The sequence below is a fragment of the Centrocercus urophasianus genome, unplaced genomic scaffold (genome assembly GCF_019232065.1).
Source record: "Centrocercus urophasianus isolate 14NV4802_14NV808 unplaced genomic scaffold, USGS_Curo_1.0 seq_15, whole genome shotgun sequence".
NCBI lineage: Eukaryota > Metazoa > Chordata > Aves > Galliformes > Phasianidae > Centrocercus > Centrocercus urophasianus.
The window spans coordinates 41307584-41323748 of NW_024884697.1; the positions used below are offsets into that span (position 1 = coordinate 41307584).

At 39.5% G+C, this 16165-nt stretch overlaps 2 protein-coding genes across 2 annotated transcripts in view; both read right to left on the bottom strand.

Moving 5' to 3' along the window:
• The window catches only part of POC1B (POC1 centriolar protein B), a 41089-nt gene extending 24934 nt beyond the window's left edge, over positions 1 to 16155 (bottom strand). The window contains exons 1-7 of the mRNA XM_042815900.1: positions 16139 to 16155; positions 15978 to 16062; positions 3903 to 4074; positions 2981 to 3160; positions 1802 to 1909; positions 1055 to 1170; positions 618 to 751 (exon numbers count right to left, since the gene is read on the bottom strand). Coding sequence (XP_042671834.1) covers positions 618 to 751; positions 1055 to 1170; positions 1802 to 1909; positions 2981 to 3160; positions 3903 to 4074; positions 15978 to 16062; positions 16139 to 16153 — 810 coding nt within the window. The 5' untranslated portion in view covers positions 16154 to 16155. The remainder of the gene's footprint in view (positions 1 to 617; positions 752 to 1054; positions 1171 to 1801; positions 1910 to 2980; positions 3161 to 3902; positions 4075 to 15977; positions 16063 to 16138) is intronic.
• On the bottom strand, positions 10894 to 15569 carry GALNT4 (polypeptide N-acetylgalactosaminyltransferase 4). Its single transcript, XM_042815899.1, has one exon. The coding sequence runs from the start codon at positions 15531 to 15533 to the stop codon at positions 13782 to 13784; it is 1752 nt and encodes a 583-aa protein (XP_042671833.1). The 5' UTR covers positions 15534 to 15569; the 3' UTR covers positions 10894 to 13781.
• Positions 16156 to 16165: the final 10 nt, after the last annotated feature.

Genomic DNA, 16165 nt, shown 5'->3' on the forward strand with positions numbered 1-16165 from the left:
AGCAAATTAGCTATAAAAATTTTTGCATGATTTGATGGATGCATTATTGTTGCACATCTTGGTAAGATGCTTCATTTTGATTACTACAATAGATACTGGAAAAAAAGGTGACACTTTCCATAGATTTTATGTGGAATTAAACAAACAAACAAACAAAAAAATCAAATATATATGACATTTCTCAAGAGAAAGTGTTTGAGAGATTCATTATCAAACTTAAGATTTCTTCTGCATGAGGAGGAAAAGGATTTAAAAAAAATCTATCGTTCTTCACAAAAAATATCTTCCATAAGCTTCCCCCTATGGAGAGCACTGTTTTTCAGTAGACAAAAGCCTAAAGTTCCAAATAATTAACTCTCCAAAATTAATTCATAACACAAACCATTATTCAATGTTAAGCATGCACACAATACTGACAGATGAATTGCACAGTTGTAGCCAAAACTGATGTGCTTCCTTACACACTTGTAGAAAGGTGTACTAACACAACACTTTGCCATTCACTGAAATTTAATCTTCAATTACGACAAGACATTGCAAATGTTACTTTCACTTAAAAAAAAAAAAAAAGGAGAAACTTATTAAAATCTCCACTTTAATAGGTTTATGGTGTATACCTTGTGTCCATGAAGTGTGTAAATAAGCCTTCCTTCTAAGAGGTCCAGAATCTTAAGGGTACCATCACTAGAAGCCGTGATGAGATAGTTACCAGAAGGATGGAACGATACACAGTTAACTTCTGCTCTGTGAACTAATACACAAAAGACAACATTCAAAGTCTATACAAGGAAATAGACACAATTTCTGTGATCTTTTCTACTTCCCCACTCTAAAAGAAAAGTTTGTTTAGGATAATCAAAATGCAGTTTATGTTGAGGCTTTTTCTTTTTTTTTTTTTTAGGGTCACTGGGCTACAAAAAGATTATTTACAAAATGCCAGCATGATCTGTTTCTCTATTTTCTCCAATAAGGAATGAAATCACATATATCAAAGTAAATGACGTTTTGTAACAGAGTCCCACCCTTTCTAAAACACAACAAATGATGTTTTTACCTTTGTAATGCTGTAGCAGCTTGTTCATTCGAATATCCCACAGTTTCACAGTATGATTAGAACCTGCAGAAGCTATACATGTACCACTTGGGTTGAAATCTGCAAAATTTGGAAACCTAAATATAATTCATGAAAATAGACTGATTAATTGTTTTGGTAGAAATATTTGGGTTTTCTAATAAAGTATTGAGTATGTAAGAAATACCTTACTTGAGTTTCCAAACAACTTAAATAAGCATGAGTGAACAAAATGTGCCTGATAAATCATAGACTCATTAAGGTTGATGATTCTGTACAATCTGTTTTTTTTTGTTTGTTTGTTTGTTTGTTTTGTTATTTGTTGTATTATTTTTTTTTTTTAAGGACAGCTTACTGACTCAGATACCCACAACTGATACTGGTGTACAAAGTTCCTAGAAGTAAATGCTGCAAAATCTATTCCTGACCATAATGGCATTGATAAACACAAGAATCAAGAGTTTTTAAGTAGGAAGTAAAATAAATGTCTCCATACCTAGATGTGGCAGATCACTGAAGCTAACAAAATACGATCCTCTTCTACAGCAAGTAGAGAATTCTTAAAGTTCCAATATTAAATAGCATTATTTAGGAAAATTAATTATTTTAGCTTATGTGGGTGACAGAAGAACTTACAACCTATCTTCAAATAGCACACATTAACAAAACAAAACACAAACTTAATCTTATTAGAACTATACACTTACATTTTTTTATAGCAACACTTACCCTCCATAATCTATGAAACTATCAATACATGTTTTATTTATTGTATCCCAGATCTTCACAGATTTGTCCTCACTGCAAGATGCTATTAGTCTTCCATCAGGTGAAAATCTGGAACGTGTATAGAAATTGGAAATGTACAGATTGTTAGTCTGAGAAGTATCAGTCACTTTGTATTCTAGACATAAGCAGCAAAACACCAGAACCTGATAAGTCTACCCAGAAGTAAAATGTATAGCATTCAAACAACATTTGAATTTCTCATGTTTTTCAGGAAGTAATAAAACTGTAAACTTTCCTCTATACTTTTCTTTTCCAGACAACTACAATTAATACTAGACCCATAAGTGATGGAAAGAGAAAAAACCAACAGTAACAGCAGCCTAAGGTTGGCATTTCAGATACCAATGACATAATTACAGAAAACTGTGATTTCCGACAGCTTCCATTTTTCTTTTCAAGGTTAGATACTTTGGAATTTTGTAGGGCCTCAGTGCTTTACAAGTATCATGTTTCTTCCCCAAGATGTTTAAAGTGGGCCTCTTAGCTGGAGATTTGCCATTAATATGGAAAGAAATTATGAAAGAACAATTTTTTTTTTTGTCTTTGAAAATCTGCTCTGCCATAAATGGGATGTTAATCTTAGCTTTCAGTACAAAGACTTTATTTTACCTTCTCCAATTCTGTAAATTTAACTCACTTTGACTCTTGACCTTTTTTTATGCCATTATTGTTTGAAGAATAGTTAAGAAAATCACTGCCATGAAAAATAAAACTAAACATATGCGAATGCTGCAAAGTAAGCTGTTACCAGAGCACAGACATACACAGGATAGTGGAAGCAGACAGGACACTCAGTGATATACAACCTAAATATCCTTTACTCGGTATCTAAGACCTAAACGTCCCTTAGAGTAAAAGGATGAAGAATCAGTGTCTGATATACGTGCACATATTAACACAAAGCAAACTTTCAGATTTTAATTTGGAGATAAATGCAAACTATGTGTGTGTGAGATATTGGCTTATTATAATTGTATTATTAGCGATAGATCAGCTTATACGATTCACAGATCTTTCCTCAATTAGTTCTGTTTTAGGAAATAAAGATCCTTTTCAAGGAGTTCTGAACACAGAATCCACCATGAAAGCCTCTTTGAGGAGAGTAAAACCAAAGCTTACTTGGCACAGCGAACCCAGTGAGTGTGTTGAAACAGTGAAAACAAAAGGCGCCGACGTTGAACGCTCCATATTTTGACTGATTTATCATTGGATGCTGAAACTAGAAGGTGGCCATCATGTGAGAAGCTTACGCTACGGACAGATGCTGTATGACCTTTCAGTACTGATGATTCACCATGACTGGAAAAAAAAAAAAAAAATTAAATTAAATAAAAATAGGGTTAAAAAATGCAAGAAAAAAAAAAAATTATCTACTTGGAAGACTACATCTCATCCAAACAGAAAAAAGCAATACACACTGGCTAAATCATTGCTGCCAATATTTTTTTTGCCTTATTTGCAGATAAAATATCAGAATACAGGTTTAAAAGTGATCGTATTTGAGATGACCAATATTTGGAAAATATTGCAACTATCAGATCCATTCTCCATGCAGTATTTGAAAAAGGATTTATTAAATATTTTGATACACTAATCTACAAAATGTTTAAGAGTTAAAATAACACCACTCTTCCCAAGATCATCCTGGATAGCTCATAATTACAGCTGCTTGAAAATAAGTCTAAGAAGACAAATCAATTATAATATTTTCTTTAAAAACACTTCTTGTTTCTTTCATCATTTGTCTCTCCAAAATGAGGTACAGCCATGCAGTTCTTATAAAAGAAATACACCCATTAAACTAGAAGTATATTACCACGTGTATTCCTGCACACTCATGAAATTATAATCTCTAAATTGCTAGACTATTTCCTAGAAGAAAAGTAAACAGTAAAGAATCACACTACCTGTGCTCTTCTGTATCTGTCAACACCCAGGCTGGGACATGAGAAGCAAACAGAAACATTTACCGTGAAAGGGCCCCAGTATTCACATTGCACATTAAAGAAACATATAGCTAGCATCTCCCAATGACACTCACATGCAAGGAATCCACAGTCTGACAGTACGATCCTGGGAAGCTGAAGCAAGTAGCTGCCCCTCTGGTGAGAAATTCACACTGGTCACAGCATCCGTGTGACCTACAAATTTGTAAGCTCTGCATTGTTTCTTCAGCTTCCATATCATAAGACACCTATCCAAAGAAGAGGTAGCTGGCAAAAAATGATTAAAACATGTTAAAAGTCTGACAATTGTTATTTGAAAAATCAGACCATATGATTACAGATTTGAAATCACCATCACCTTGCTAGTTTAGGAGGGTATTAGGGGAGGGAGAATTTACTGGGTTTCAGTTGATAGATTGGTTTGCTCGGCCTCAACGCAAGCCTGGCAGCCAGAAACATCATCAACAGTTTATGGCAAGGATATGAAAAGACTAGGGAAGTAAAGGCAAATAATGCTTAACAGCTAGCTCTCCCACATATAGAGCAAGATGAACATTACACATATCATGAGTGTGGATCCAGATACTGTGTTACCATATACTAAGAACGTCATTAAAAACAACAGAAACTTTTCAATGATATGTTCAGGAACTTTGTTCTCTGAGATGAATTATTTTTTATTTTTTTTTTTTGGAGCACCTACTACTTAACTCAGAAGAAACAGACAATCTTAAACTCAGGACAACATTTCTTATACTTCATATACCTAAACTGAGATGTATATCTAAAGAACGCGTACCTAAAGATGCCTGTGTATCTAAACAGATGCCTGTTTCAGGCAGCAGGATAGCACTGGCAGCAACTGAAGAAATGAGGTCAGTTAACCTTACATAAAATACTAGACTTTGCAGCTTGGCTCAGAGATAGCATTTTCCTCCCAAAATGGCTTCTGCTAGAAGGTGTGGAACTGGATTTTCCCAATACCCATATCAGTAGGCGTAAATCTGACGGAAGCATAGGATATTTAGCCACACCCCAATTCCAACTTTTCTGATCTCTTTATTTCAAAGTAAGCTTTTGCTAAAGGTACTTGATTTTTATTTTTGTCTTTGATTCAGAAAAATGTGACCTAGAGTGGCATAAACAAGAAGGGAAATAAAATGAAAAATAAGCCACAATAAAATTTGAAGGAGTCATGTTGAAAACGTGGAACGTAGAAGGTGGATGTTTCCTAAAATTTAAAATGTATGAACTGCCAATTACCTATGGAACATGAATAAGTACCTCACAGACTGCCGACAGACTTTCAAATACTAGCCTTCTTCGCTTCCAGTTCTAAAACTAAGGGAAATATTTTAAGAGATGACAGTATAATAAATTTAAAGCCTGGTTTCTTGCTACTTGCACTCTCACAGGATTATTTCAAGGCTAATGACACAAGCAGTGACATTCTTGTTTTCCTGGAACACCTACAAAAACCTTTCTTTCTCTTCCTTTGGATTCCCCACTGCCTGTGCTGAAACAGCATCCTCTCTCCATCCTTAGGGAGGTTTCTCTCTTCAAATCACCTCTTCATTACCAAGAAGTTTAAAGGCTATTTATTATCTCTGTTGCTGCAGTTCAAGCCCAGTTAACACAACTCCAGGGTCAGAAGAACGGAGGAGTTCAGAACTTGCACAGGAAAGGGTCAATAACTGGCAGACCAGATGCAGAATTCTTTTCCCGAGGCAACATGAACGCCTTCCTGAGGCAATTTGAGAAGCTTAAGCCCAGGGAAAGAAAATAAATCAAACCTTTGAACTTGGGCTGCAAAGGAAGTTAGGTCCCCTTACCAGGAATATGCCTCAAACCTATCCAAGGAAGCCGAAATCGACTTCAGAGTATATGGTTAATACCTAAGCTTTTTGCTATAAAGTCAAATATTTTATTTTAGAAAGGAGTTCACAGGGCAATATTGTTGTCAAAAGTAATTTCTAGTATCAGATCTAATCTTTAGAAGTTGTAAACGCGTTAAATGTGCATCAGAAATCACTTCCATCAAATTAACTCTTCTATTTCTCTTTATTTCACTATACAGGATTTTATCTCCTTTGTAACACTGCTTCTCCATTTTACTCAGGCACAGAACCTTAGGAATTGTTTCTTCACATTCTGATGTACTTTTCTTGTCTCAAGTTCACACTGTGTATACATTAAGCATGCAAAAGGAGAGGAGCAAGAGCCTTCCAACCCAGCTTATGTGGGGTCCGGCAGGGGGACAAACCAGACCTTGACTTTACCTCCTGCCATCACTTTGCTAAATCAGCCAGTATCCTAACATTTGGCTTCCTGTTATCATACTGTACTTTGCCTATGCAGATCTCCATGGCCAATTCAAAGCATCAGAAATGAAACGAAACAAACACAGGAGGTCCAGAGCAGTTTTTTGAGGGGAGCCACATCAGGGATCTGGGGCACATTCTCCTCCCAGAAATACAATGTAACCAGAAATCCATGCAGAGAAAAAAAACTAACCAATGCTCGCTGTAGCAATGATAATAACTGACCACCTGCAACCTGTAACCAGAAAGATGAAAGCTGAAAAACACTCTCGGGCTACTTCAATATGCAACTTGGTCCAGTTCATACACTCAGGGCTTTCTGTACATACAGCCAAGTCTGAAATAATGCTAGAAAATTTGTTTTTGTGGTCATGTGTCACAATAGAAGGGAATACCAAAGAACAGAGACCTGGATTAAACGCAAAGGTCAAGTTTACACACTGCTTTGTGCCTGTTCTCTAAACAAACACCTAGGCTTTCAATAAGCCAAAAAAAATGTTTAAGGTATTCTGCAATGAAACCAAGCTCTGCTTTTCCTATAGGACACACACGCTCAATTGTGATGAGGAATGTGATGTAAAAACATACAAACAGGCATGGTACAGCATACTGAAAGGAGAAATGAAAACAGGTGAACGGGCATGCTGAGGAACATATTGGGTCCATTCGCATATGCTGAGGTGTGATGTTAACAGGTGTACTCACGTGTGTGGCATGCACACCATACATGCTGAGCTGTGTGGTGTGAACATGCACCTTTAGGCACGTTGATGGATTTGGTATGCACACACATGCTGAAATGTGTCTGCAGGGCTCAGCCACAACCCCGCATGCAGGCTCTCACATCATCAGCGCTACTGTTATAGAGACACTCTCAGTGCCCAACAGTATTGCCATCAGCCTGAAACCACACACAGTATCATTTAGACAGTCTGAGATGCAGGCATTCACTGCCAATTTGTCCTCACTATCCTTTACAAATCCTGTGGATACCTACAAGTGCTATCTCCAGTCCTCCTCCCAATCAGTAAAATATTTCCTGAGAGGATTCTGAGTATCCTCAAGGTCTTCCAGTATTGCCAAGCTTTACCAAAATCACGTGTCCCGACTATAAGAATCAATCAGTGACAGTAAATTAATGATGGTCTTGCATTCTGATTTGCTGGAAGAACTGGGTGGTATTCACTGACATGCACCAAATGGGGCTGTGTGCATGCATAGCCAGGGGAGAATACACCCAAAAGACAAAGATTCCAATTTATTCCTATACCAGTCTGATTCTTGAAAATACTTAAAAAAGTGGAGCAGTAAGACATATTTGCAGAAATATGAAAAAATACTTATTTGAAGCAGGATTGCAATTAGATTTTCTCAAGAGTTAAGCATTCTTGCAGATACAGCTCCACTTCCAGCAGTGTTGTCAAGTTTCATGATCTAGCTGGGTAAGAAATCTATTACAAGTTATATACATCTTTCATTAGCTTCATGGTTTGTTGGTTTTTTTTTTGTTTTTTGTTCTTTTTGAAGGATTTGTTCTGACTGCTGTGGTTGACCTCCTATGCAATGAGACAACTATTTGTTCGAGTTACAGGATATCAAGGAAGAAAATACATATTTTGACTGGAAACTGATTGATGCTGAATCCATTACTTAGCTTGTTAAAAACTGAAGCATACTGCTCATTTTTATTTGACTTGCTTCTTTTTTAGCCTCTGAACTTGTAATGTATTTCTCTAGCGAGTGCACATAGAATAAATCCCCTTATACTTCCCCCCTACCTCTTAATCTACTTTTTCTGTTCAATTAAATATTATTAAATAAAATCAAGGTATTTATAACTATCACTATCAGCTACTGTTCATTTCAAATATGCTTATGACATTTAAACATCCCCTCCAATTTTTCACATTAAAAGCATACTAACAGGCAAAAAGGACACAAATTACCTTGATTCTCAGTCACACTTCGTCTTTGGTCACTTTCTATCTTTCAACTTGTCTTCATCTTTGTGTTTCATTATTGCCATGAACAAAAATGATTCATGACCTGTAATAATGCACTATTTCTCTAGGTACATCTTCCAGCTACTAGGAAGGGCAAGTATTGCACTGAATAATGTATTCAAGAATGGTAGTAGATACCCATCTGATAGATTTTCAGTTCATTAATTAGAACTAGAGGATTTAACCAAACGTACTTAGAAATATTTGGCAGACCTCCACCTTAGCTATTAATCCCATTTTAAATGAAACCAGGGAAAACAACTCAAGAAAATCCTTTCGTCCTGGATCCCTGCTAGTATGCTGCTCTATTAAATCTATTAACTTCCAACTTTCATTTTATTTACTTTCTGCCTGATAAGATTTTCATCAGAGAACGAAGAGCAGATTTCTCAGAAGTCAGCTCAAGTCCAACTAGAGGCCAACATTTCTCTACAGACATGCACGCACAATCTGGCCGTCCAACACACGCCTCATTCAGAATCACCACTTTACACAATAGACTCTGCCTCTTCATGTGCTTTGAACTAAAAATTCTGAAAACAACGCTCACAAATCTGTTTGAATGTTATGAAGTTAAAAAATGAGTTATAAAACTTCATAAAATTGTGATTCTAAGGTCTTGAATAAGCCATATTTTCAACTCTGCCTTGACAGCTTGGACGTTACTATTTACACTGCACGTATCGATGTCAAGCAAAGAAGAGTTCAACTGAAAAGAAAGAAAACAAAGAGCACTACTCTCTACTGACCATACCAGTTTATCTTCTTTGGCAGGAAGAAGGTAAGGGAAGTTCAAAAGCATCATCTTTATGGGGCTAGAGAAGGAAAACAGTATTTTAATTTTTTCCCATGGTTCTCACAGAGCACGGAGCTCCCAGCTCCAAGGCAACATCAGCAGAATTCAATCACAAGCCACGGAGGGACTCCCACTGTCTATACCCAAGGTAGTATATTATAGCCCCTTCTCCAGTTCTACATAGTATACCCCTTTTCAAAATTATAGTTTGATTACTGATCAACTCAGGAGCAAAAAAATTCCACTGAAACTGTCTTGCCAGAAAGCCAGGTGGTGACCTGGGTACAGGCAGCCCATATACTGAGGCTCCCTGCTCTGTCTGGTATCCTAACACAGTGACCTGTGCCGCATTGAGATTTGTCTGAAGTACTTCCCTATCTCTATCTTCTCTTTCTTGGATCTCCCAGCCAACACTGACAACAGCATCACACTGATCCTCTCCAGCTTGCCACGCAGCATTCCTTGGGTGCAAAGTGCCATGAATGTGTCTTGAGAACACAGAGAACTCAGCCCATCTTCACACACTTGCAGTAAATGTTCTGGAGAAATCACAAACCCTAAATTAATGATTTCCCCTGGATTCACCTGATCGACAACTTCAGCCACGTTTAATGACAAAAAGCCCCCAAAGAATTATTATTCAATTCAGCATTCAATTCAGGCTTTTTAGTTCAAACATGGAAATCCTGAATTCCTAACTTTTTCCTAAGCCCTACTGCTCACCCACCAAGACTCTATGCAGTTCCCATCTTTTTATTTTATTTTATTTTATAGTTAGTTCTGAGACACAAACATACTCAGAGTGTTCCAGCACAGTGCAGATAACTGTCAGCAGGAACTATGCTCATCACACTTACCTAGGTAAGATTATCTCTAACTAAGAATGCTTTTTGAGTTGCAGACTCATACAACAGCACGTCAGAAACTGATGAACTAAATAAAGTAACAAGTAAATGAACAAAAAATTTCCTTTCATGGAATTGCAATACAGAAGAAAAAAGAAAAAAAATAAATAATCAAAAGGACAATAGAGGTGATACGTCGTCCTGAGTTAATACAGTGCCGTTAATGTGCAATTTCAGACTCCACCTGTGTGCCCTGGCAGATGTGAATACAAAGCCTTACAAAGTACAGTACTTATCCAAACAAGCTGTGCTTGATTGCCATTTTCTGTCACACCACCATGACAGCACTGAATGTTTCATTCAAAACACATGATTCCACATCCTCTGATAATACAACATGGTTCCAGCATTTTGTGTACTACAATTTCAACTCCATCAGAGGTGGTACAACATACATCAGTATTACAAGAAAGTTCAAACTGCAGTGCCTGTGTTCCATCATGAAATGTATGTATGTGTAGATACAGAAAAATAAACACAAGGTACCTCAGTATGGAATTACGTACTACGCCTCCATTTCCTGGAACACCACAGTAGTGACTACAAGATAAAGTTGTGCAAAAGATCAGAAAGGATACACATAGCAAGGCTTTCCCAGCTAAATGCACCACTTGTTCACTCTTCCTTTGCCCCTACATCCCATCTGCCCCCTTCATACTGAAACATGCCCAGCACGATTAGCTCACTCGGTGCAAAGATTACACATTAAATGGAGAACAAGAACGTGTGTGTGAATATTTGAAGAACAACAATACAAACAGGAAAATCTCACACCTTACAGCAACGTTGCAAATCACACTGTGATAAGGTGCAGCGTCACAACACAAACACAGATAGCAGCGATTCCAAAAATTTCCTACTTCAAGGAAAAGAGTTAGCAGTTAAACCTCTGACCAAGTAACTAATGTGGGATTCTAACAGTGGACTCCACATGAAGAAATTTCAATAGCTCCCACAAAGATCACAATCGTGGCAATTTCACCATGTAGCATAAGCTATTTATGCAAGTGGCAGAGAAAATAAATAAATTAAAAGAAAAAACAAAACAAAACTAGCCAACATTTAATTATCATTCTGGATTTTATTTTTCAAGAGAAACCTCAAAGTAATCTCACATTCATTCAGTGTTAAATTTACATTCAGTTGCTTAAGTCACATAAAAATCAGTAGTTTAAAATATATACAAGTGCTCTCCAAATTTTTAAAATTTAAACAGAATAGAAAATCTTCCACAGCTACAGATTTTCCAGGAATCTGCACTGGGAGACGACCAGACTGGAAGATTTCTGTACAATTGCTACAACCCAGTTCAAGACTAGCTGAACTGGGAACAGCAAGCTTTTCTTCTCTCTTTCTTTCCTTGCCTACTTCCCCCTTCCAAATTTTTTCCTCCATTTGGGAGAAAATACACACTTTATGTCTGAAATCCAGATTGTTTACCTCAGCCAGGTAGTTTGCTTTTGCCTTTTTTGGTTTTGTTTCCCCTCCCAGTTCTATTTAGGTTTTAAATAACCACAAAAACAGAAGGGGAGGTACTGGGGAGAAGGAAGAAAGGTTCAAGTATGCATAGAATAAGTTTTTAAACTTTAAGAGGCAGATTCACTTTGATTTATTGCTTAAACAGATAAGGAACACTTCAAATGGCAGATTTAACATGAACATTGTTCATTATACAAAATATATATTTTTGTCAAACCCTAAAAAAAGTTAATTGCATAAAATTTGCATAGTCCATATTCACGCTTTTTACTTTCATCTGAGGAAACATGCATTGCATATACAGCTGATGCTTCAGTCACGTAGAAGAACCCAGGCCTTTTTACTGTTGTACCTACTGAACATAACAGCCTACAGCAAGCTTTTCACAAAAGCACGTAACTTTGTATAATTCGTTCCTCCAGTACTTAATGACTGGTTGCCTTTTACCATTTGATACATGATTCATAACTCGTAGGTCTGCAAAACAATTCCTTACTGCAGTGGAATGGATTTTTTCCGGAATGTCTCCCTTATATAGTAAAGAAGCTCCTTTTACCCCAAAATTGTATTTGGGGGGGGAGGGAGGGGGAGAGAAAAAAAAAAAGAGAAAAAATTAAGTTGTAAGTAACCTCCTAAAAGTAAATTAGAGGCTTAAAACAATTCATGCCACACAGTGGCAAGCATTTTGAGCATGATTCAACATTGTATCCCCCACTCCAAATTTTCTTCCTCTGCTCCCCTTCAATCTCAGCCTGTTTGCACGCAAACCCTTCCGTTCTTCAAAATTACTAAGATACTAACATATATCTTTCTTAACTCTTGCTTTATTATCTTTAATATAGTCACTTCAGGTTTCACTTGCTCCCCTTTAATCCTTCTACTTAGCAACGCCTTTATTAAACAAGCATCTACTGCATAGCTCAGCTGTCTTTATCCAGATTCTTACTGCTCGAAGTTCAAGTTCCCACCAGCCCAGAGTCAAGGATTACTATACTGTGGCTACTGAAAGACATTTACCACTTCAGTGTAAGGGACCAAACAAACTTCAAATGCCCAAAACATAAAAATAAGTGTTCAACTTAATTGCATATAACTAAAAACCACAGAATCAAGATTTTTTTTTCAAATACAAAAAATGTATCAGTCATCTACTATCTATAATCACACTGAAAGCTAATCATGACATGATTCTAGAATCGGTGTTACTCAAAGCTCAGTATAACAGGATACAGAAAACATTAATGAGATTTATTATATGGTTCACAAGACATCTTGTTTTCTTCCAATCTCTCCTTTGCCTTTCCAGCCCTCTTTACCTCAGCAACTCCAGACTAGGCCTCCCACGACACTATGGTGAATAGAAAGAACCTGTGGATGTTGCATTATTTCCAGACTACCAAGTGTGCAGAGCATGCCAGCTGGTGACAAACATATAATACAAAATAAGACAGCTCAACTTTTCCTTCGTATTTCTCCCCCCTACTCTGCTGTCAGTCTAAAATGTGTAAGATTCATTAAAATTAAAAAAAAAAAAAAAAAGATACATGGCATAGTCACATAGACTGTGCTCTACAAAGCCCAACTTAATGAAAAGCTTACACAGTGATGTAAATATTAAATACATAGCAAAGAAACAGCAGCAGCTAATGCAATTCTGTGCTTTACTTACTACCTTCCAGCAGAACTCATATTTCTAACCACTCATTTCTTCCCGTTTGCAGCACCTCTAGCATGTCCTTGGTTTCACTGCTACTGTGCTCTCTTTTCTAAACTTGAGACTCATCCTGGCCAGGTGAGTTTTGCAGAACAGGAGCAAGACTGCAAAGCTGTGCCCAAATCCACACACTCTAAGAAGTCCTTCCTTCTCTTCAATGCGGTATTATTGTTAGAGGTCACCCTAAAACCCTTAATAGCATGTAAATTCCCTAGAAAAAATATTCCCAGAATATTCCAAGACTTCAGATTCAGCTTTCCACATCAATGTCAATGCAGTCACATGCTATTGCAGTATAACTTAGGGCAACAGATATGTCTATTTCGATGAATCTGCAAATAGGTGAACACCGCAAGAACCTCAACTTCAGTAAGTACAAAATTTTTACTTGCACGTAACATTATTGTGCAGGCTTAATGCGCTCATTTTCTAAGAGTAAACAATGAGAAAATCCCTCTTCAGTCCACTCAAAAGGATTTGTTTTGCCATAATTAAGAGAGACCAAAATAAGAAACTAATTGGTCAAAATTTTACAAAAATAGAAGGCATTAGAAATGTAAATCACTGTTTAAGAAACTAACTCCCAGCATTTGCTTTTGCTTTCCATATAGTTCACCACAGCAGATAGTTTCTACACCACTACTGGAAAGACACATCTGAAGACATTCCAAGGTATACAGTCAAACGTTGCTATCTGCTCACATATGTAAAAACCTTGGAGACTCTGCTCAATTTGATTCTTAGTACCGCTAGTGATTATTTCTCAAATTTCCACATCTGATTTTTATCTGCAGCATTACAAGTTCTCATTTCCACATCAGCACGCCCCTCAGCAGTACGATAAGCAGTAAGGCACTTTCCAGAATGAGGATGATAAATAGTCCCATCTTCTTTGAAATGCCATATAATAATTTCTGGGACAGGAGATCCATCTTTTGGGCAGCTCCTCATACCTATGAAATCCTCTTGCTCAGGGACTTCAGCACATAGCTCCGTCACAGAGTTAAACCTAAACTCTTTATTTGATGTGTATTCAAAAAATTGATTCCCTCCCTGACCATGACATCCAAAGAGAGAAAGGTGAGCTCCAGTAGGATTATGCTCTGGTAAAACGTAGTCAAGACACTCTGACGATATGCCCATGCTGCGGACAGCACCGTGCCAACCAGGACGATCTTCTGGTATGTGCAACTCAGAAAAGACATTTTTCAAATACCAGTTAAAACTCTTGCATTTCAAACGCTCTCTTAGTAGCTTTCTCTCAGAAATATCTCCATAGTTTTCTTTTCTCGCTGGAGGATTTCTGTTGTAGAAGTGTTCTTTATACTCATCCATCCACACCTCAGCAGCACGCGCTGTGTTCTGAAGGAAATTCGGTCTAGCATACGGAGCACGCTTTGGAAACACATGGCCTACATGAGAGCACGGATGAATTTCTAGCATGCCTCCACACTGCCACACTCTAAATGATAACTCTAAGTTCTCTCCTCCCCAGACATCCATTCCTGTATCATAGGTACCCAGGTACTCAAAATACTTCTTGCTGACAGCAAACAAGCCCCCGGCCATAGTTGGGGATCTGATTGGGTCTGTTTCAGATTTGCGCCTCAGCCGTTCGTGTTTCGGCACTGAGTGCCACTGGAACGTCAGTCGCCAGTCGAAGCCCCCGATCATGGGCTCCGCTGACTGCATGTAATACTCGAATGTGTTCCAGTCGATGGTGTCAATAACAGGACAGATCACAACGGTCTCATTCTCGGCAATTCTCTCAAGCAATGGTTCTAACCAACCGGAGACACACTCGCAGTGACAGTCGAGAAAGGTGAGGACATCACCAGTAGCAAAGGTAGCTCCAATTAAGCGCGCGCGAACCAACCCTTCCCGTTTGTTGGTCCGTATCAAACGAACTCTTTTCAGGCTGCTTATGTACTTCTCAAGGTCAGTTTTCAAATACACTTTATCACTCAAATCATCCACTAATATAATTTCTTTCAGAAGCACTGAAGGAGAAGTTTCAAGAACACTGTGTACTGTCCGCAGCAACGTGGACCAGGCTTCATTGTAGAAGGCAATTACAACAGAGGTTGTGGGCAGCTTTCTGTAGTTATATGATTTAGTTTTACAGCCACTCATTCGATTGTCTTCAATGTGCCGATGGAGAGAGATTTTATCACTCAAATAAATATTAATTGCATACTTATCGATCAGCTCTGCTTCCTGTTTCTTTTCTTCGGGGCTCAGCTGCAGGCGAGTGGGTTTGCCCCATTCTCCCGGGGCATAAGAATCGGGTGGAGATTTGTCATAAACCGGGCGAGCCAAATCCACCGCCTCTTCTGCTCCGTCCGTAAAGCGCCGCTCCCATTTCCCTTTGGAGATGCTCTCCCCGGCGAGGGAGGCACCGAAGGAAGAAACAGACAGCTCCAAAGCGAAGTAGGCGACAGTCAAGAAGCCCAACAACGCACAGCTTCTGCGGACCCACGTCCACCTTCTCGCCAGCCGGATCCTCATGGCAGCCCCTCGCAAGCAGCCCCTCGCGGAGCGGAGCTCGGGGAGCCGCCGCCGCCACCGGCTTCCCTCACGCCCCCGGCTGCCCCCGCGCGGGGCTCGGGCCGACACCGGAGGTACGGCAGGCCGGGCCGGGGAGACGAGGGGCGGCAGAAAGGCACGGCACGGCCCCCGCCCGCACGGCCCCGCCGCTGCCCTCGCTTACTTGCTCGCCTGCTTGCTTCCTCCTCCCCCTCCTCCTCCTCCCCTCTCATCGCGGGACAAACCCCTCCCCCGCCCTGTGGTTTGCTCAAAAACTTGTCGCTTAAGGAAGAGGCAGAGACTCGCCGCCCGGCTGCCCGGCCGGCGCGGGAGGCCGCCCCGCCCCCCGGACCCGCTCCCGGAACCGCCGCCGGAGCGGCTCAGTCCGGCGGGCGGGGAGAGCCGCTTCCCGCCCCGCGCACTCACCGAGCTCGGCGGCGCTCGCACTGAAGGCGACGCCCGTCACCGCCGCCCCGTGGCCTCTGAGGGGACGGATCAAGACAGGGTCCTCCTGAGGGAAAGCGGCGCTCCGTCAGAGCCGTGGCAAAGACCCGCGCCCTTCTCCGCCCCCCGTCCCGCTCCCTTACCAGCGCGGAGGCCATGGGCGGAGCGGG

Coding starts and splice junctions, on each gene's coding strand:
- GALNT4 (XM_042815899.1), bottom strand. CDS start 15,533: ATGAGGATCCGGCTGGCGAGAAGGTGGACGTGGGTCCGCAGAAGCTGT.